This window comes from Leucopleurus acutus, assembly GCF_964270905.1.
Source record: "Leucopleurus acutus genome assembly, chromosome: 2".
Classification (NCBI taxonomy): Eukaryota; Metazoa; Chordata; class Mammalia; order Artiodactyla; family Delphinidae; genus Leucopleurus; species Leucopleurus acutus.
In genome coordinates, this window is record NC_139143.1 from 164,850,032 (window position 1) to 164,873,930 (window position 23,899).

At 36.7% G+C, this 23,899-nt stretch overlaps 1 protein-coding gene across 3 annotated transcripts in view; it reads right to left on the reverse strand.

Moving 5' to 3' along the window:
- Nucleotides 1-23,899, reverse strand: part of LOC309958664 (protein argonaute-3) — a 128,049-nt gene that overhangs the window by 92,572 nt on the left and 11,578 nt on the right. Inside the window, exon 3 of one of the 3 annotated variants that reach the window (XM_082834748.1) lies at nt 1,998-2,169. In XM_082834748.1, the coding sequence (XP_082690874.1) occupies nt 1,998-2,169 (172 nt within the window). Of the gene's footprint in view, nt 1-1,997; nt 2,315-23,899 lie in introns of those variants that run through there. The other 2 variants (XM_082834747.1, XM_082834749.1) reach the window with 2 other exon arrangements.

Consider the following 23,899-nt stretch of genomic DNA (forward strand, 5'->3'; position numbering starts at 1 on the left):
CTGGTTAATAAACTGCCAAATATTATTTGTAAAAAAGGAAAAGAAAAAAAGAATGAACTACTATCTGACTATGGAGTTCAAAAGGTTTGTCTTGAAAAATAATAGAAGTTTGCCAGATAGGTAAGGGCAGAGAAGGCATTCCAGGTAGGAGTTGCAGAATATGAAAAAAGATAAAGGTTAGAGCCAAACTAAGAAAGGTATGCTATACTAAATTTGGGATATTATTCTGTAGGCAATAGGGAGCTGAATACATTTTAAAGTAGGGGAGTGATATAATCAGATTTCTTATTTAAAAGAATAACTACGCCAGAAGTATGGATACTTATCGAGAATGGGGAGAGAAAGAAGTGTTAGGGGAGACCAATTTGAAGATCATTACAATAGTCTAGATAACAAATAAGGGTCTGAAACCAAGGTGGTAGCAGTATGGATGGAGAGGGGCCAAATTAGGGAATAATTTCTGAAACAGAAGCAATAGGACTTGATAACCAACAGGAGGAAAAAGGAAGGTCTATTTTGGGAATTTGGGTAGAGCAAAAGAATATAGTAGTATGAGTGGAGTGTGGGGATGGGGATTGAGAGAGTAAGTTGTTTTGACCTGTGTTTGAAGCACTTTATAGATATTCAGGTGTCAAGTCTGAAGCTCAGGAAAGAGGTGGAGGCTACAGCAAGATTAGGAAGTCATGTACTCACAGATGGTAGCTTATTGTAGTACCTGACCAGAACCTCCCCCCTTAAGCCTGGCTTAGGCTCACTAAACCTGGTTCTTCTCAATTGTTGTACCTTTGTTACTGCTGCCTCATCTTAAAAAAAAAAAAAAAAAAGTGTTCTCTTTATTACACGATCTGCAGTTCTACCAACTGTTTAGATTAGCCCAATTCCTTTCCTTCTTGCTTTACAAATATTTCTTAATGACTATCAAGTCAGGATTCTGGAGTGCTGGTCTCACCTTTGCTATTAGAAATGTTGTTGAGTAAGCCTCTCAACCTTTCTGGATTTCAGCTACAAAAAAGGTATCAGGAAAAAAAAAAAAGGCATCAGATTAGTTGATAATTTTAAGATTCCTCCACTTGTAATACTCCACAACTTGCTTCCTGACCTCAGAAAGAACTCTTTATTACATGTTAACTATAACACTCATATGATGGTCTTCTTTTATATGTTATTAAAAAGTCTCTTAGTGCTCATTCATGTCATATTTCTTATGTGTCTTATCTCTTCTTCTACTAAATTACAAATTTCTTGACAGCAATAAATCTACGTTTTAAATGAAGGCTCTTAATAATAATACTTACTGAGTAAGAAAAGGCTGGGGTATTTGATAGTACAAACCAAAAGGCTAAGTTGAACATCATTGTTTTCTAAATATTTTGTCCATAAGTCATTTTTTTTTAAAAACCCTCCTTTGTGGTATACATCACGTCATAAATTCCTTTTCTGTTCCTGTATTATCTAAACCACATCCATATCCATAGTATTTGGGGGAAGTGAAAGAAGCTTATTGAAAGCAGATTGATAAATCTTTATATATCATACATACTTGTTCCTATAAAAGAGTAGGGAACAGTTAGGAGTTGAGGATCAGGAGAACAGAAGGCATGAAACCATGACAACCACCATCATCTTAAAGGGAACATCAAGAAAGGGGTAAATAAGGTCGAGGTGGGGTGGGGAGAAAAAAGAAAGCACCGATAAATATTACCTAATAGCAAAGGAAAAAATGCTCAGTCTGATTTCAAGAGCACATAAAAATGACTTGCACCTTTTCTATTATCACAGAGAAAACATATGAATTTATGTTATAATGGAAAAATTTCAAGGCTGTTTGTAGATTTTTCCCATCATCACACCTCTGAAGTATAGTCAATTTCAAAGCAAATTACCATCTGTTCTTGGTCAAACTGTTAGACATTATCATTGCTATTTAGATATACAAGATAAACATAATTTCTAAAGCAAAGACAAATACCAAAAGCAAAAGATCTCTGAATTCTTACCTGTTCACTCTCCTAGGACACTTGTCTGGTTTAATATCTACCTCATAGAGGTAGACATCAATCTTTGGAATTTCAACTTGAAAACAGTTAGCCAGCAATTTAATGGGTTTGCCCATGGTGCCATAGCCAGGTCTTCTGGGCACCATGAGTAGGGGCTGGGCCCCAACGGGTCCTGCCAGGGAAGGGGAAAAAAAAGAGAGACACACTCTTACAAGCTGCATTTAATAATCTTGTCAACCAGAGTAAGTTAGAGTTTTAAGTACAGCTGATAATGCTTGAAGCCTAGTGCTGAAAGATGACATGGTTTCTAATACCAATTTCTTTCACCCCACTTTACTTTCCTCATTAAAACAAACATACAAAGAAACAAAAACTGGGTACCTCTGGAAAATTGTTTTGGAAGGGGTAGAAAGGAGCACACAAACCCAGGTGAGCATAAACAAAGCACAAATCGTATCTAAAATGTATGCAACCAATAGCAAAGTAAACTTAAAGAAGGGTAAGAGCAGATGAACAAAATAAAAACAATATACAATAAAAAGGAACAACAAACTCAATTATTTGAAAAGATAACTAAAATTGATAAATTCCAGTGACTTTTACAACAGAAGAAAAAAAGGCTTAAGTAACCAATATAAACGGGAAAAAAAGTATCAGTATTACTACAGATACAGAAGACATTACAAACATTGTTAATAAATTTGAAAGTTTGATGAAATAGACTAAGTCCTAGAAAGATACAGCTTACTGGTACACAAAAGCATATAAAATTTGAAAAGTTCTCTTTTCAAATAAAATGTAAAATGGTGCAGCTGTTTTGGAAAACAGTACAGTGGTTCCTCAAAATATTAAAAATAGAATTACCATACGATCTAGTAGATCCATGATCTACTTCTGGGTATAAACCCAAAAGAATTGAAAGCAGAGTACTGAAAAGATAATTATACACCTATGCTCATAGCAGTACTATTCACAATAGACGAAAGGTGGAAGCAACCTAAGTGTCCACTGACGCATGAAGGGATAAAGAAAATCTGGTATATACCTATAATGGGACATCAATCAGCCTTAAAAAGGAAGGAAATCCTGACACATGCTACAACATAGATGAACCTTGTAGAGGTCATGCTAAGTGAAATAAGCCAGTCACAAAAAGACACTGTATGATTCCACCTAATACCTAGAGTAGTCATATTCACAGAGACAAAGCAGAAGGGCAGTTGCCAGGGGCTGGGGGAAAAGGTAGAAAAAGGAGTTGTTGCTTAATGAGTATAGTTTCAGTTTTGCAAAATGAAAAGAGTTCTGGCGATTGGTTGCACAACAATGTGAATGTACTTAAATACTACTAAATTGTACACTTAAAAATTGCTAAGACAGCAAATTTAATGTTATATATATTTTATCACAGTTAAGAAAAAAACAAATCCTAGGTGATATCTAACATTAAGTTTTTGAAGCTCAAAATGTTGTAGCTTTGTTAAACAAAATTCAAACAATAAATTCAGTTAGTAAATATTATCTAAATGAATTTACATTTAAAATATCTGAAAAGTCCTGTAACTATCTGAAAAAATTAAATCCACAATTAAAAATATTCACACACATGCACACACTAAATAATTCCAGATCCAGATGGCTTCACTAGAGAATTATACCAAACATTTAAGGAAAGAAATAATACTAATCTTTAACAAATTCTTCCAGAGAATAGGAAAAAAGATAATTAACAACTTTTCTTCACTGTGGATGAAAGTACATTAAAGTGCCACCTGCATCACTTATTTTTAAATTTTGTTTTCATATATTTGTAAGATCTTTTCTGAGGGCATAATCTTTCCTGCTATACTAAACTGAGACAGGTAATAATGAGTAATTCTAGACTAGGTCATAATTCTGGCTCTGCCATTTATCTAACCACTTGACCTTTGTTAAATAGTAATAGCCCTGAAATTCTATTTCCTGATCTATAAAATGGAAATAATACCTAACCTGCCTCTTTCTTATGAATCCTGTCAGGATAAAATCAGAACATGAACAACAGATAAAATTTATCAAGCTCTTACCAAACCTTGCAATAATTTTTTTTTTACTATTGAAGTATAGTTGATTTACATTGTTGTGTTTAATTTCTGCTGTACAGCAAAGTGACTCAGTTATACATATACATTCTTTTTCATATTCTTTTCCAATGTGGTTTACCACAGGATATTGAATATAGTTCCCTGTGCTATACAGTAGGACCTTGTTGTTTATCCATCCGATATATAATAGTTTACATCTGCTAATCCCAAACTCCAAGTCCTTCCCTCCCCAACCCAGCCTCTCCCTTGGCAACCACAAATTTGTTCTCTCTGTCTGTAGTCTGTTTCTCTTTCATAGATATGTTCATTTGTGTTGTATTTTAGATTCCACATATAAGTGATATCATATAGTATGTCTTTCTCTTTCTGACTTACTTTGCTTAGTATGATAATCTCTAGGTCCATCCATGTTGTTGCAAATGGCATTATTTCATTCTTTTTAATGGCTGAGTAATATTCCATTGTGTACATATACCACATTTTCTTTATCCATTCATCTGTTGATGGACATTTTTTTTTTTTTTTAACATCTTTATTGGAGTATAATTGCTTTACAATGGTATGTTAGTTTCAGCTTCACAACAAAATGAATCAGTTACATATATACATATATTCCCATATCTCTTCCCGCTTGCGTCTCCCTCCCTCCCACCCTCCCTATCCCACCCCTCCAGGCGGTCACAAAGCACCGAGCTGATCTCCCTGTGCTATGCGGCTGCTTCCCACTAGCTATCTACCTTACGTTTGGTAGTGTATATATGTCCATGCCTCTTTATCGCTTTGTCACCGTTTACCCTTCCCCCTCCCCATAGCCTCAAGTCCATTCTCTAGTAAGTCTGTGTCTTTATTCCTGTTTCACCCCTAGGTTTTTCATGACATTTTTTTTTTTTAAATTCCATATATATGTGTTAGCATACGGTATTTGTCTCTCTCTTTCTGACTTACTTCACTCTGTATGACAGACTCTAGGTCTATCCACCTCATTACAAATAGCTCAATTTCGTCTCTTTTTATGGCTGAGTAATATTCCATTGTATATATGTGCCACATCTTCTTTATCCATTCATCCGATGATGGACACTTAGGTTGTTTCCATCTCTGGGCTATTGTAAATAGAGCTGCAATGAACATTTTGGTACATGACTCTTTTTGAATTATGGTTTTCTCAGGGTATATGCCCAGTAGTGGGATTGCTGGGTCATATGGTAGTTCTATTTGTAGCTTTTTAAGGAACCTCCATACTGTTCTCCACAGTGGCTGTATCAATTTACATTCCCACCAACAGTGTAAGAGGGTTCCCTTTTCTCCACACCCTCTCCAGCATTTATTGTTTCTAGATTTTTTGATGATGGCCATTCTGACTGGTGTGAGATGATATCTCATTGTAGTTTTGATTTGCATTTCTCTCATGATTAGTGATGTTGAGCATTCTTTCATGTGTTTGTTGGCACTCTGTATATCTTCTTTGGAGAAATGTCTATTTAGGTCTTCTGCCCATTTTTGGATTGGGTTGTTTGTTTTTTTGTTATTAAGCTGCATGAGCTGCTTATAAATTTTGGAGATCAATCCTTTGTCAGTTGCTTCATTTGCAAATATTTTCTCCCATTCTGAGGGTTGTCTTTTGGTCTTCTTTATGGTTTCCTTTGCTGCGCAAAAGCTTTTAAGTTTCATTAGGTCCCATTTGTTTACTCTTCTTTTTATTTCCATTTCTCTAGGAGGTGGGTCAAAAAGGACCTTGCTGTGATTTATGTCATAGAGTGTTCTGCCTATGTTTTCCTCTAAGAGTTTGATAGTTTCTGGCCTTACATTTAGGTCTTTAATCCATTTTGAGCTTATTTTTGTGTACGGTGTTAGGGAGTGATCTAATTTCATACTTTTACATGTAGCTGTCCAGTTTTCCCAGCACCACTTATTGAATAGGCTGTCCTTTCTCCACTGTACATTTCTGCCTCCTTTGTCAAAGATAAGGTGACCATATGTGCGTGGGTTTATCTCTGGGCTTTCTATCCTGTTCCATTGATCTATCTTTCTGTTTTTGTGCCAGTACCATACCGTCTTGATAACTGTAGCTTTGTAGTATAGTCTGAAGTCTGGGAGCCTGATTCCTCCAGTTCCTTCTTTCGTTCTCAAGATTGCTTTGGCTATTCGGGGTCTTTTGTGTTTCCATACAAATTGCAAAATTTTTTGTTCTAGTTCTGTGAAAAATGCCAGTGGTAGTTTGATAGGGATTGCATTGAATCTATAGATTGCTTTCGGTAGTAGAGTCATTTTCACAATGTTGATTCTTCCAATCCAAGAACATGGTATATCTCTCCATCTATTTGTATCATCTTTAATTTCTTTCATCAGTGTCTTATAATTTTCTGCATACAGATCTTTTGTCTCCTTAGGTAGGTTTATTCCTAGATATTTTATTCTTTTTGTTGCAATGGTAAATGGGAGTGTTTTCTTGATTTCACTTTCAGATTTTTCATCATTAGTATATAGGAATGCCAGAGATTTCTGTGCATTAATTTTGTATCCTGCCACTTTACCAAATTCATTGATTAGCTCTAGTAGTTTTCTGGTAGCATCTTTAGGGTTCTCTATGTATAGGATCATGTCATGTTGATGGACATTTAGGCTGTTTCCATGTCTTGGCTATTGTAAATAGTGCTGCTATGAACATAGGGTTGCATATATCTTTTCGAATTACAGTTTTGTCTGGGTTTATGCCCAGGAGTGGGATTGCTGGATCATATGACAACCCTATTTTTAGTTTTTTGAGGAACCTCCATACTGTTTTCCATAGTAACTGTACCAATTTACATTCCCACCAACAGTGTAGGAGGGTTCCTTTTTCTCCACACACCCTCCAGCATTTATTATTTGTAAATTTGATGATGGTCATTCTGACTGGTGTGAGGTGATACCTCACTGTAGGTTTTTTTTTTTTTTTTTTGCGGTATGTGGGCCTCTTACTGTTGTGGCCTCTCCTGTTGCGGAGCACAGGCTCCGGACGTGCAGGCCCAGTGGCCATGGCTCACGGGCCCAGCCGCTCTGCGGCATGTGGGATCTTCCCGGACCGGGGCATGAACCCGTGTCCCCTGCATCGGCAGGCGGACTCTCAACCACTGCGCCACCAGGGAAGCCCTCTCACTGTAGTTTTGATTTTCATTTTTCTAATAATTAGCGATGTGGAACATCTTTTCATGTTCCTGTTGGCCATCTTTATGTCTTCTTTGTAGAAATGTCTATTTAGGTCTTCTGCCCACCTTTTTTAATGGGTTTTTTTGTCATTGAATTGTAGGAGCTGTTTGTACATTTTGGAAATTAAGCCCTGTCGGTCGCATCACTTGTAAATATTTTTCTCCCAGTCCGTAGGATGCCTTTTCATTTTGTTTATGGTTTCCTTTGCTGTGCAAAACATTATAAGTTTGATTATAAATCATACCAACGTTTCCCAAGGCAATAGAAATAAAAGCAAAAATAAACAAATGGAACCCCAAACTTCATAATGATTTTATAGATGAGGAAAACTGAAATGATTTGCCTAAAATTTCATAGCTAGTAAGTAGCAGAACTGAGATTGGAACCCATTCTGCTGTGCTCTCTATTGTGTTCCATTGATATATTTGTTTATCCTTTTGTCAATAATACACTGTCTCGATTATGATATTTTACAGTAAGTTTTGAAATCAGGTACTGTCAGTCAGTTCTCTGACTTTAATCTCCTTTAATATCATGTAGCTGTTCTGGGTATTTTGCCTTTCCCTATAAACTTTACAATCAGTTTGTCAATATCCACAAAATAACTTGCTGGGATTTTGCTTGGAATTGTGCTAAGTATATAAATCAAGTTGAGAAAAGCTGACATCTTTATACTGAGTCTTCCTATCCATGTATAATAAAATATCTCTATTTATTTAGATTTTCTTTGATTTCTTTGATTTTTTTAAACCAGAGTTTTGTAGTTTTCCTCACATAGATCTCGTACATATTTTGTTAGATTTATACCTAAGTATTTCTTTCTTTTCTTTTTTTGGTGCTAATGTATAAGGCTACAATAATCGCGACAGTGTGGGTTTTTGTCAAAGAATAGAAAAATACATCAGAGGAATACACAGGCCCAAAATTGAACCACAAGTCAACTGATCTTTGACAAAGGAGCAAAGGCAATTCAACGGAAAAAGGAGTCTTTTCAAGCAATGGTGCTGATAAGTGGATGGATATTCACATGCTAAAGGGGGAAAAAAAAAAGAATCTGGACACAGACCTAAAACTTTTTTCAAAAATTAACTCAGGGGGTACTTCTCTGGTGGCGCAGTGGTTAAGAATCCCCCTCCCTGCCAATGCAGGGGACACGGGTTTGATCCCTGGTCTGGGAAGATCCCACATGCCTCCGAACAACTAAGCCCGTGCGCCACAACTACAGAGCCCACGTGTCACAACTACTGAAGCCCACGTGCCTAGAGCCCGTGCTCCTCAACAACGGAAGCCACCGCAATGAGAAGCTCGCACAAAGAGTAGCCCCTGCTCGCCACAACTAGAGAAAGCCCATGCGCAGCAAAGAAGACCCAACGCAGCCCAAAAATAAATAAAATACATTTATAAAAATAAAATAAAGGGAAATAGTCTCCCAACTAGTGGTTGTGATACAGAATGTCTGATTTTCAGTAACCTATTCTTAATTATTCCATCCTCTTCAGAAGGCATTTTGTTCCATCTTACCCAGATTTTTTAGTTTTCTTTAGTGGAAGATCTGAGCCTAATAAAATAATCTGTCTACTCCACACGGAGAAAATTCTATAGCTATTTAACTACCTGCATTTTCTTACAAATTGAGTGACCTGAGGACAGAGTTTATGAGTGACTCATATTTCTATCCCTAATACTAAAGAGCACATCATATTAAGTCCCTTGTTCTGATTCCACGATTACAAAGCAACCTTCTGATTACTGTCTGTATACCCATATAGATGGCCGGAGGGAGATAAGTCGCTGACTAGTCAACATGAATCTTCTTTATGCTCTGGAAATAGTATTTTTCTTTGTAAATAATTAAATTGGCATTATGACTTATATATTAGTTTCTTGTGAACTTGGTTAGCATCAATCGGTCCCTCAAGGTGATGATCAGCTCTGGATGCCTGGCAAAACCAAGCATCAGGATCTGCAAAGCTAGGGACCAGACTGTGGAGCACAGTGACCCTCTGTCACGCTACCTCATAAATTTGTTTGAGTAATCTGAATCCCTTCCATTACATTTTCAAGTTTCACAGTAGCAAACACATTGTATATAAAATGTTATATTCTGTTCCCACTTAACATAGCCTCATAAGCATATCTGTATTACTAAGGTCTTCATATTCATAATTTTAATGGTTATGTAATAATACATTAAGTTGATGAAGTAAAACTGACCAGGTTCCACTCAAGAATATTTAGCTTGCTTCCAATGTTTCACTATTATAAATAGTGAAACATAAGCAGTTGTAGTGGATATTCACAGGATTGTATGCTAAACACAACCCCACCCTTTTCCTCCACCTACTGGCTATTCTCTTGAAAACTACACACTCTCTCACGTACTACATGAATACCAGCAATTGATATATTCTTACGTGAATTTGACACCACAACTGACTCATCTAGGGATGGACACCAGAACCAAGAGAAAGTAATAAGCCTTTTCCCTGGGACTTTTTTTGTTTTAACTTGGGACCTAAACAACAATCAGGTATTTCCTCTTCAGGGACTAAAGCTGTGAGATATAATAGCTGTTGGAGATCAGGTGTTCTGATGTGTAGAAAAAGCCAATCAACAGTGAGAGAAAATGGAAGCTACAAGTAGAGAGCTACAAATAGAGAGAAATCAAAATAAGAGATGGAGTAGTCTGATACCATCAGTTACTAGTTCCACCTGCTCCAGATGCAAGCTCAGCTGCAAACCGGTTCTTCCTATTGCCTTCTATTCAACCTGCCTTGCGTTCCATGAGCCAATAAACCCCTTTTGCTTAAATTGGTTTCTGTTGGATTGCTGTTATTTGCAACTAAAACTCTTAACTGATAAAAGGAGTAATTATATTAATTACTTCAACTGAAGTATGGTCTCAAACCTGAGTTCAAATTCCAGATCTAATGACCAGGGGAAAGTCACAGCCTCTAAGACTCAGTTGCCTATTATTATTATTTTCACTTATATGTGGGATCTTTTTTTTTTTAACACCTTTATTGGAGTATAACTGCTTTACAATGGTGTGTTAGTTTCTGCTTTATAACAAAGTGAATCAGCTATATGTACACATATATCCCCATATCTCCTCCCTCTTGCGTCTCCCTCCCACCCTCCCTATCCCACCCCTCTAGGTGGTCACAAAGCACAGAGCTGATCTCCCTGTGCTATGCGGCTGCTTCCCACTAGCTATGTATTTTACATTTGGTAGTGTATTTTTTAAAATGATATTTAGACTGCACAACACAATGATTTGACATACCTGTGCACTGTGAAAAGATTCTCCCCATCAAGTTAATTAACTCATTCATCACTCCACATATTCACCTTTTTTGGGGGATGAGGGGGGACTTAGAACATTTAAGTTCTACTCTCTCAGCAAATTTCAATTATACAACAGAGTATTATCAACTATAGTCACTATGTTATACATTAGATCCTCAGACCTTATTTATTTTATAGCTCAAAGTTTGTACCCTTGTACCAACTTTTCCCAATTTCCCCCACTCCCTGGCAACCATTTTTCTACTGTTTCTGAGTCTGACTTTTTATTTTTAGATTCCACATATAAGTGATACCATGTAGTATTTGTCTTTGTCTTATTATACTTAGCATAGTGCCCTCCAGGCTCATCCATATTGTCAGAAATAACAGGATTCCCTTCTTTTTTTAAGGCTAAGTAATATTCCACTATGTGTATACGTGTGTGTGTGTGTGTGTGTGTGTGTGTATACACACATCACATTTTCTTGATTCATTCATCCGCTGATGGATACTTAAGACAGTCTCCATACCCTGGCTATTGTGAATGCTGCAATGAACATTAGAGTACAGATATCTCTTCGAGATAATGGTTTCGTTTCCTTCGGATATATACCCAGAAGTGGGATTGCTGGAATATATGGCAGCCCTATTCTTTTTTTTTTTTTTAAATATTGGAGTATAGTTGATTAACAATGTTGTGTTAGCTTCACGTGAACAGTAAAGTGATTCAGTTATACATATACATGTGTCTATTTCTTTCAAATTCTTTCCCCATCTAGGTTATTACAGAATATTGCGCAGAGTTCCCTGTGCTATACAGTAGGTCCTTGTTGGTTATCTATTTTAATTACAGCAGTGTGTACATGTCAATCCCAAACTCCCAATCTATCTCTCCCCTCCACCCTTCCCCCCTGGTAAAGGAACATATGGTAGCTCTATTTTTAATTTCTTGAGGAACCTCCACACAGTTTTCCATTGTGGCCATACCAGTTTATGTTCCCACCAACAGTGTATAAGGCTTCTCTTTTCTCCACACTCACAACAGCATTTATCATCCTGTCTTTTTGATAAAAGTCATCCTAACAGGTATGAGGTTATATCTCACTGTGGTTTTGATTTGCATTTCCATGATGACTAGTGATGCTGAGCACCTTTTATGTACCAGTTGGCCATTTGTATGTCTTCTTTGGAAAAATGTCTATTCAGGTCCTTTGCCCATTTTATTTTTTTAATAAATTTATCTATCTAACTATTTATTTATGGCTGCATTGGGTCTTCATTGTTGGGTCCTCGTTGCTGTGCGGGCTTTCTCTAGTTGCTGCGAGCGGGGGTTACTCTTCGTTGCGGTGAGCGGGGGCTACTCTTCGTTGCGGTGAGCGGGCTTCTCATTGCAGTGGCTTCTCTTGTTGCAGAGCTCAGGCTCTAGGCACGTGGGCTTTAGTAGTTGCGGCACGCGGGCTCAGTAATTGTGGTTCGCGGGCCCTAGAGCACAGGCTCAGTAGTTGTGGTGCAAAGGCTTAGCTGCTCCGCCCTTTGCCCATTTTTTAACTGAGTTGGTTCTTTTGCTACTGAGTTGTAAGAGTTTCTTGTATATTTTGGATACTAACCCTCTATCAGGTATGTGGTTTGCAAATATTTTCTCCCATTCTATAAGTTTCCTTTTAATTTTGTCAATGGTTTCCTTTGCTGAGCAGAAGCTTTTTAGTTTGATGGAGTCTCACCTCTTTATTTTTGCTTTTGTTGCCTTTGCTTTTGCTATTAAATTTTAAAAATCATTGCCAAGACCAATGTCAAGGAGCTCACGTGCTGTTTTCTTCTAGGAGTTTTATGGTTTCAGGTCTTCTGTTAAAGTCTTTGATCCATTTTAATTTCTATATATGGTATAAGTTGGGGTCTAGTTTCATTCTTTTGCATATGGCTATCCAGTTTACCCAACACCATTTATTAAAGAGACTATCCTTTCCCCATGTATAGTCTTTGCTCCTTTGTCAAAAACTAACTGACCATACATGCATGGGTTTATTTCTGGGCTCAGATTGATCTATGTGCCTATTTTTATGCCAATACCACACTGTTTTGACATAACTTTATAATATAGTTTGAAATCAGGAAGTTTTCTTTGTTCATCTTTCTCAAGACTGCTTTAGCTATTGGGGGTCTTTTGTGGTTCCACATAAATTTTAGGATTTTTTTTCTATTTCTGTAGAAAATGCCATTGCAATTTTTTTCTTTTTTTTTTTGCCATTGCAATTTTGATAGGGACTGCACTGAATCTGTAGATCACTTTGGGTAGTGTGGACATTTAAACAATATTAATTCTTCCAATCCATGAGCACAGGATATCTTTCCACATATTTGTGTCTTCTTTGATTGCTTTCATCAATGTCTTATAGTTTTCAATGTGTAGATCTTTGACTTTCTTTTTCTTTTTTTTTTTTGGCCGTCTGCAGGCCTCTCACTGTTGTGGCCTCTCCCATTGCGGAGCACAGGCTCTGGACGCACGGGCTTATTGGCCGTGGCTCATGGGCCCAGCCGCTCCGCGGCATGTGGGATCTTCCCGGACCGGGGCACGAACCCGTGTCCCCTGCATTGGCAGGCGGACTCTCAACCACTGCGCCACCAGGGAAGCCCCTAGATCTTTGACTTTCTTGGTTAAATTTATTCATAAGCATTTTATTGTTTTTGATGCTACCATAAATGGGACTTTTAAAAAATTTATCTTTTTGATATTTAGTTGTTAGTGTATAGAAATGCAGTAGATTTTGGCTTTTTTGTTATAAATTTATTTATTTATTTGGCTGCATCGGGTCTTAGTTGTGGCACGCAGGATCTTTGTTGAGGCATGTGGGATCTTTCATTGAGGCATGTGGGATCTTTCGTTGTGTTGCATGGGCTTCTCTAGTTGTGGCACACAGGCTCCAGAGCATATGGACTCAGTAGTTGCAGCACGTGGGCTCTCTAGTTGTGGCACGTGGGCTCTAGAGCACACGGACTCAGTAGTTGCGGCGTGCGGGCTCAGGTGCCCCACGGTATGTGGGATCTTAGTTCCCCGACCAGGGATCAAACCTGCGTCCTCTGCACTGGAAGGCGGATTCTTAACCACTGGACCACCAGGGAAGTCCAGAAATGCAACAGATTTTGTATATTGATTTTGTATCCCGCAACTCTACTAAATTCATTTATTACTTCTAATAGTTTTTCATGCAGTCTTTAGGGTTTTCTATATATAATAGCATGTCATCTGCAAATAGAGACAATTTTACTCCTTCCATTCCAATTCAGATGCCTTTTCTTTCTTTTTCCTGCCTAACTGTTCTGGCTAGGACTTCCAGCACTATTTGAATAAAAGTGTTGAGAGGAGGCTTCTTGTCTTGCTCCTGATCTCAGAGGAAAAGCTTTCAGCTTTTCACCACTGAGGAGGATACTAGCCGTGGGCTTTGTCATATATGGCCTCTCTTATGTTGAGGTACATTCAGTTACCTTAATTTAAAAATTAGATAAAATGACCTATACATTCTAGATGTGCCTGGCACAGAAGCCATTAAAAAAAGTAGTAGCTCTTCAATAAATATTAATATAAATAAACAGCTACAACATTTCACACAACTATGCTAAGTGAATTTCTCTGCATCAAGCACCTACTGTTTTATTTGGGGGAGCTACAGAGGGAAAGTGGCATATAGAATTTTTTCCTTCAGATAAATTTCAGAAAGAGACCTACCAGGTCAAAGGATAGGAACAGAAACATGTTTCTGACTCTTGGTATTTACTACCAAACTGGCATATAAATGCATTACTATCACCAGATTTCTCTCCTATGCCCTCTCTAGCATTAGGCATTAAAATTTTAAAAAACCTTTTATGTGTTTAAAAAAATAACTTTCTGCTGTTTTATTTACATGTGATGACTATCAAGATTGGCTTAATAATGTTTTATTTTTCTATAACCCCCATTCTCTTCTGAAATTCACTGCCCCCATAGACAATTTTTTAAAAATCAAAAACATAAAAAGTCATTTATCTATTCTATTTATTGAACAATTATTATGTTCGAGGTTTTATAGATACATGGATTAATTAATAAGTCAGTTACTTTGCTTAAGTAGTTCACAATATACTCGGGGATAACCCAAAATTACAACAACAATAACAGCTAACATGTATTGAGTATTATGTATCTGATATACATTTGGTGATTTCTTACAACATAACTTTTGAGGCAGGTACTATACTATACTGAGGAAACTGAAGCACAAGGAGATTAAAAAACATGTTCACAGAAAGTGGCAAAGCTACGATTTGCAAACAGGCAGTCTGATTTCAGAGCCTGGGCTTTTAATCAGTACACTATACTACTACAAACTGACACGTGCTGAAAATCTATCATTCATTAAGTCATCCATTCATTGACTCGTAAATGTGTTCAAATATTTACTGTAGGGCTTCCCTGGTGCCGCAGTGGTTGAGAGTCCGCTGGCCGATGCAGGGGACGCGCGGGTTTGTGCCCCGGTCCGCGAAGATCCCACATGCCGCGAAGCGGCTGGGCCTGTGAGCCATGGCCGCTGAGCCTGCGCGTCCGGAGCCTGTGCTCCGCAACGGGAGAGGCCACAACAGTGAGAGGCCCGCGTATCACAAAAAACAAACAAACAAGCAAACAAAAACCACAAATATTTACTGTATCCTAAGTGCGAAACATTGTTCAAGTGAATAATTTTAATAATAACAATAAAGACCTGGTCCTCATGAAGGTTTTATAGGGGTGTGGGGCAGATTATATTGTATTTCTTTTTTGCCAATTAGGTAGTAATAACTGCTATAAAACAATAAGATAGGTTAGGGTTTCCCTGGTGGCGCAGTGGTTAAGAATCCACCTGCCAATGCAGGGGACACGGGTTCGAGCCCTGCTCTGGGAAGATCCACATGCCGCGGAGCAACTAAGCCTGTGCACCACAACTACTGAGCCTGAGCTCTAGAGCCCGCAAGCCATAACTACTGAAGCCCGTGCACCTAGAGCCCGTGCTCTTCAACAAGAGAAGCCACCCAATGAGAAGCACGGGCACCGTAATGAAGAGTAGCCCCCACTCGCCGCTTAGCCCACGCACAGCAACAAAGACCCAATGCAGCCAAAAATAAAAATAAATAAATAAATTTATTTTTAAAAAATAAGATAGGTTACGGGGATAGAAAATGTGTGTGTGGGGGGAGAGGTAGTTAGCCATATTAGATAGGTTTGTCAAAGAAGACCTCTTTGAAAAGGTGACAAGTAGGCATAAAACAGAAGTGAAAGAAAAAGTCATGTAGACAGCTGAAAGAGCATTCCAGGCAAGGAAAAACCAAGTATAAAGGAAAAAGCAGAAGTTTGCTTGGTGTTTGATGAACAGCAAGGAGACCACTGTGCCTGGAGCAGAGAGAACGGTAGGAGATGAGGTCAGAAAGATGCTGGGAGATCAGATCTTATAGGATTTGCAAGCCATGATGAGGTCTTTGGATTTTATTCTGAGACATGAGAAACCAACAAAGGGTTCTGAATCAAGAAGCATTATGATCTGACAAACTTTTTTTAAACAATCACTCTAGCTGCTGTATGAAAAATTATATGTAAAAGTACAAGCAGGGAGACCAGTTAGTAGGCTAGTCGACTTTCCACGCAAAAGATAATGTTGGCTAGGGCAGGGGTGGTAGCAGCTATGGGAATGAGGTCAGTGTGGAAAATATTTAGATGGTAGACCCAACGGGAACTGCTAATGGATTAGGTGTGGGGTATGAGAGAAAAGAGCTCTCAAAGCTTTTTGGTCTAAGCAACTAAAAGAATTGGAAATGCACTTACTGAGACAGGAAAGACTCAGGAATAATAGAAAGCTCTGAGAAGAAATCAAGAGGATTTTTAGGACATGTTAACGTCAAGGTTTCTGTACAAGTAGGCATCTAGTAGGCAGTTAGATGGGTGTGGAGTTCAAGGGAGAGGTCCAGGCTGGAAATGTAGCTATGAGTGCCCTTGGCATATTAGTGATATTTGAAACCACTGGACCAGAGGAGATCACCCTGACTGTGGCAGGATACAGAAGAATACTAATAAGCTCTGGGAAACTCCCAATGTTTAGAGATTGGGGAGATGAAGATGAAACAGCAAGGAAGCAGAAAAGTGATAGCCAATAAGGTTGGAGGAGGATCTGGAGAATGTGGTGGCCAGGAAGCCAAGTGGAAAAGGAATGTCCAGAAGGAAGCAAAGTAATCAAATGAAGTTGAAGAGACAAATAAAATTAAGATTTGGGAACTGACTACTGGGTTTAACAAATTCTTTGTTGACTTTGATAAAAGCAATTTCAGTGAAGTTCTAGGGACAAAAACCTGACTGCAGTAAGTTCAAAAAGAATACCCTGGGCTTCCCTGGTGGCGCAGTGGCTGAGAGTCCGCCTGCCGATGCCGGGAACACGGGTTCGTGCCCCTGTCCGGGAGGATCCCACATGCCGCGGAGCGGCTGGGCCCGTGAGCCATGGCCGCTGAGTCTGCGCGTCTGGAGCCTGTCCTCCACAATGGGAGAGGCCACAACAGTGAGAGGCCCGCATACCGGGGGGGGGGGGGGGGAGAATACCCTGAGGGGACTTCCCTGGTGGTCCTGTGGTTAAGACTCCACACTTCCACTGCACGGGATGGGGGTTCGATCCCTGGTTGGATGGGGAACTAAGATCCCACATGCCTTGAATCTGATCAAGCTTTTTGGTCCTAGCAGTTTACAGTAAATTTAGAGAAACACGTTAAATTACACCATGAAGATGGAACCAGCAAAATCCAGACTGTGAGAAAGTCTAAAAGGACAAACAATCCATAAATAGTAGGGGGAAAGAGGATAGAAAACTTACAAATTAAGAGGCACTTAAAAGACATATCAATCATTCACAATGTGGGAAACTTATCTGGATCCTGACTCAAAAATGAAATAAATTTTAAAGAGGCAAATTGTTTAAAAAAAAAAAGAATAATATCTGAGACAAGCTGAAATTTGAATACTGACTGAATATTTGATATAAAGGGTTATACTATTATTTTATGCTGTGATAATGGTACTGTGGCTTATTTAAAGAGTCCATAACTTTTTTTTTTTTGGCTTCGCCTTGCAAGGTTCCCCAACCAGAGATTGAACCCGCTCCCCCTGCAGTGAAAGCATGGAGTCTTAACCACTGGACCACCAGGGAAGTCCCCCATATCTCTTATAGATGTACTTAGTAGATATTTATAAATAAAATATTATTATGTCTAGAATATGCTTCAAAAAATACAGGGGAGGGGAAAGTAGAACGGACATGACTGGACATGGGCGATGGGTACATGGGAGTTTATTATACAGTTCTGCATATACATCCTCAATTTTCTATAATAAAATGTCTTAAAAATTAGGAAGAGAGGAATGTCATTTCCTTTGCATACTGAATCTCTTTACTATACCATTATACAGATAAGGAAACTAAGATTAAGGAAGATTAAAAGCACTGCCCAAAGTCACAATTAATTTTTTTTAATAGACTTTATTTTTTAGAGCAGTTGTGGGTTCACAGCAAAACTGAGCAGAAGGTAGAGATTGCCCATATGCCTCCTGCCCCCACATATGCACAGCCTCCCCGAATATCAACATCCCCACACCAGAGTGGTACATTTGTTACAATCGATGAACCTACAACGACACATCGTTACCATGTTAATTTGAGAGCCAGGATTTGTTTCCAAAACCCATGCTTTCTACACTATATTACACTGACGATTTTCTTCTCCATTATTGTTATTTTCCCTCATGCTTTTTATACAAACTGGTAAAAACCAAAATTCTGTTTCATGAATAAGCAATGTAACAGAACTCTACTGTAACTGACCATAAAATCATCAAATTTAAGTATACAAAATATTTTAATGTAAATTACTGGAAGAAATAATTCTGTCAATACAACAAATTATACTTCCAGAGAGGCATATTTTAGTTATTTAACAAATACATATATTGCCCACTAGAGTTGAAAATGTAATTACACAGAAATAAAAAGCACTATCTGGCATTTCTACTTCAAACTTTTCTTTCAGTAGCTACAGCAAGTACTGGCTAATAACAACTAACCATGTTAAACTTCAAACAAAAAACCATACATTTTCAAAGCATATGTGCGTGTTGTTCACTGACCTAACAATCTAACATGTACTAGTGAGTCCAAAGCTAAATTACAGTCTATAGTAAATGTGATTGATGAAAATAAGCAATGAATAAATAAGAATCAACTACAGCACTACTATAGCCTATTACCAAATTGTGGATTTTCACTGGGAACTTTTGCTTTGATATTCATGGGATACCTCGTTTCAACCATTCTACTTCTAGGAATTTATCCTAAAGCAATCACTGGATCACTATACAAAGATGTATATATTAGGATAATTACCAAAGTTTTAGTTATAATTTTATAAAAAACTGGAAAGAAATCTAATCCACCATCAATGACACTAATTAATAATATAAAATTAAATGCGGGAATTCCCTGGCAGTCCAGTGGTTAGAACTTCGTGCTTTCACTGCCAAGGGCCTGGGTTCAATCCCTGCTCTGAGAACTAAGATCCCACAAGCCATGCAGTGCAGCAAAAAAATAAATAAATAAAATAAAAAATTTAAATGCTATGTACTCAGTAAAAATTATTATGTTGCTATATTGCTACATAGATATAAGTAATGATAAGGAAAAATATCCATGATACAATATTGAGTAGAAAAAGCAGGTTAAAAACTATATGATGACAGATGGATGGACGTTTGAGAAGATATACAAGAAAAATTTGCAATGGTTTTATCTGGAGAATGGGATCATATTATTGTCATTTCTATTTTAGACTTTCCTATACTGTTTGCTTTTTTAAAAATAATAAACATGCATTTTTACAAGCAGGAAAAAATTTTTATTTTTGTTTTGAAAAAATAAATGTGTTGACCTCAAAATTTGACATAATTAAATGCCTCTGTTTACTAGTTAACTCCACAAGGCTAACTAGTAAACATCAGCATGAGATTTCAGTAACTTCTTATCTACTAAGTCTACGTATTCATTCAGTGAACCTGTACAAACACAATGCACTTATATCAGATTACATTTATTATATTCACTGTAGCTAAATAATCACTCTAGAACATTCAGACTGTTGGGGGTTAAATTTCTCAGATGCACTATGGGGAACCATTGTTTCAAAGCCATTTTTCCCCCTGGAAAACAAGTAGCCCACGCACTATGGAAATGCCTTGAGATTTATTTTATAATTAAAGTTTGGGTAGCTTTTGAAAAACTTTGATCACCCAAGCAAAAATTTAGAAAAATTTTGAGTAATTTTAGAGAATGCCACTTTTATGTTAAATACCCAGAGAGCAAGTCCTAATTTAGAAGCTATAAGTTTCTTCAAACAAACAAAAAAAAGGACTTCACTGCTAAGATATAAGCCTATTTTGCAATCTATTCTTCAACCTTTTTTAAAATTCAGAGATATATTAATGAACTTCTGTTGTTAGATTTAGCAATCAGTTAAAATATCAAATATTGGTAATGACTCAAAAATTGTATTATGTAAGCCTACAACCGAGAACACTTTCTTGCAAAAATGAAGAATATAAAAATATCCCATGACTATATCCTACAGATATCTTCTGATTTCTCAAGAACCTGATAATTTAGAAACAACAGAGGAATAACTGGCTGATTTAAAACAAGAATTCTTACAGATTATTTCATTAAACTAACATTCCAGACTAATGTACATAATTTATTGCAACCAAACCACAGAGAGCCCACATTTAAGATATAAGAGAAAGCATCAGTTGTGTAACAAGATTTTGCTAAATCTCAGTAGTCTTTTTTTTTTTTAAAGCAATGGGTAGCCAAAGAAAATCATTAATATTAAAAACACAGATAATGGCAGAAAACTATAGAAACTCCAAATACAGAAAGGCTGTTCATGTATCCTAACAGCATAACCACTATGGTTGAAAAACCACACAATATTCTTTCTCACATCTGTTTTGTTAATGAGCCAAGAATGAGGGTCTATTGAGTATCCTAGACAACTGAATTAGAAGCAGGAATGTCTGGTGAATGCTGTTCATCACAACAAACCGAGACTAAACAGGTTTGGAAAGAATACTATTCTTAAATAAATTATCTTTTTAGCTTTACCTTCCTGAAAACAGATCACTTGCCTTTTCCTCCCATCCATTAAAACAAAAGAAAACCAAACCACACATAAATTACTTAAGATCCTAGTTTTAAGTATTATAAGAGGAAAAAAATTTTTTAGATTAACGAAATATAATATTTAATTCATCTTTCAGGTAGACCCTCAATTATTTTAAGACTATGGAAACCAGTGTGAAAAAAGATGGTTGTGATATAAAGCAATGTAGTATTCAATTAGAATCTAACAGTTTATGACAATTTGGCAAGAATTCTATCTCGAGCCAGGGTTTTTCCATATACAACATAGAACTTTTCCTGGAAATGTCCCCTTTACAGGGCCTCTGGCCTCTTTGCATACTTTCAGACCAGGCCTACAGAACCAAACAAATGCAATGTTCCCACTGGAGAATATAAATTAATTCTAAATTATCAACCTATTACATAAAATTCTCTGAAAGAGAAAACGTAGCACTTAGAAACTGTTTCATTCATTTTAACCACTTTCCTAAATAACTTCATTAAAAATTTTTTTTTAATTAATACATTTATTAGCTTGGAAATTGGTTTAAAACTTTAAAGAGTGGTTATATCAGGGTGATGAAATCAAGGATAATTTTTTAAAGTCTTCATCATGTTAATCGAATTATGTTTAAGGGTTTCATAGATGTTCTTTTTCCCGCTTTACTTTCAAGTCTTTGTTTAGAAGAAAAACGTTGTTTCTTGCCTCCTTTACAGTTTTCCCTCAGGGCTTTCCATCACTGTCAGAGAAATTAAATTCTAAAACAAAAATCAAAATAATCTTGCACATTTTTATAAGTCCCAATGCCAGTCAACAGCAATAAATACTAGGAAAAAAGTTATAATGGCCACTCCAGAGCAGCACTAGCTAAAAGTTAAGCGACAATAAAGTAGAAAAACCTTTTCCATGTTTATAATTCATGCCCTCTAGACAGAACAGCATTTTATCTTCTTCAAGACAAAAATCTACAAGTGAGAAAATCTATATAACAATAAAAACATTTCCCAAGGGATTAAAGAAATACTAAACTGAAAACCTAATGGCATTACATATTTTAGTACTTTGAATCCACAACTTTTATCCACCTCATTCAAATTGAGCTTCCACACATCCTTTGGAACTTGTTCTCAAATAACTTTTCTTGATTTTTATTATTAAAGAAACACAGAGTCCTAAAACAACTACATTCAAACAGGAATTCAAGAATATAACTAAGAAACATAGTCTATTCACTTTTGCAAGACTGTGTAAGACATCTACCAAACATGTCAAATCACTTTGCATTATTATTAACTTAAGGTAATAGAAAATGTTTTTCTTCCATTGGTAGGTAAGTACAATTCCTTCTGCCCTTAACAGTAGTCTGACTTTACCTAAAAATACAGACTAGAATAGTACAGTCCTAAAAAATAGCTACTCAGGAGAACTGATATCTTAATGAACGTTTCTGCTTCTTTTATTCCCACTTTATTTGGAATGAAAATATATATACTCTTAGTCCAGCTGTAATTAAAGCATAAAAAAATAGGGTTTCATCAGAAGTTCCTCTAACTAAGGAGTCACAGGCACAGATGCTAAACTATTGATTATTATTATTTAAAAACCAATTGTGCCTGCCAGCTTTTTGGTTAAATCAGAGTTAACACAGTACTAAATCACTACATTGTACAGGACATCCTTAAAAGATCACTTAAAATATTACATGCAAAAGGGAAGAATAGACAAATATTAACTTTTAGTGAAGAACGATTTGCCAAGAAACAATTATATAGAATTTGTATCTCTAGTCCTCTAATGTAAATAAATTTAAGTTTTCTATGTATCCACCTAACAATTAGAATTTAAAATATTTTGCCATAAGATGATTCCTGAGAATCTCCACACAAAAGAAAAACTTAGAACAAAATTGGAGAGCCAAGATCCAACACTGACTCAATAGACTATCAGAGAAAATATGCATCTAAAATTTTTTAAACCAAAATATGTATCTGTCAAGTTCTTGATTTTAGACTTAGTTGCACATTTTTCCCAATTATGCTTTCGATTTCACTTGCAGCATAACAATTACACGTCTCAGGAAGAATGAAAATTTTGGTTTTGATGACAATCTTAAGCCAAATTATACTTTATCTTCATCATTAAATTACAATCATGTATAAACTGCACTGAAGAATAAACTTTGTGTTTCACGATGTCCAAGCATATGGCTGACAAATCTAACTATACCTCCTCAGATGGGAGGACAGTTAAATAGGTATATATTTCAGCAACGGCCCATGCAAAAAGAAGTAAAACTTATCTATAGCTCAAGAATTCTTAGGAGCGTTTACTGAATCGTACTTGGTGAGTTGGACCCCTTGGCTAGGCAGTTTGACTTCAGAAGTATTTTCTAAGATGTTGCCCATATATTTGAGAATAATTTCACATGAAAAACCCAAAAAAGAAAAGAACCTTAAAAATTTTTGGAAATATCTTTAAAATTTTAGGATAAGTAGTAAAGTGTTTAACTTTCATGTTTGTTTTCCAGGCTCAACAACAGAACAGTTATGTAAAAATCACGTATAGCTCCCAAATCATCACATTCCCTAAACAGTGTATTAGAAAACTGGAAAACAAAAGCAAGACAGTTTCCGAAACCTACAAATCAATGATAAACAAACGAGAGTCTAAAGCTCTTCACAATCTAGACAAACCTTTCCCTTTTAAAGGAGACATGAAAAAAAAAAAAGAGCATGCAAAAGAGACACGGTAAAAATTGATTAGAGAAAATTCCATATAATAAAACTTGTAATAACCCCTTCTCCCCAGCCCACCTCTACAATTCCTAAGGGCTTTCTGCATCTATTTGACAATTATACTCCTTAACGTAGTCAACAAAATCTTTAATATCATTATGTCACTGGTTTGTTTCATGTAAGTTTTTCTTATATTCAGGTGCCTCTCAAATTGGCAAAATGAGATGTGAATTTCAGGGACTTGTGGTACTATTAGTAAAAAGACACCCGCCGCTTAATATTTTCATAATTAAGTTATAAAACTGTGACGGGCTGGATGAAGCATACTTCCAAATTTAACATACCAAATATGATCATTTGGGAAGCAAATCGTTATGTAACACCTACTTTATGTCCT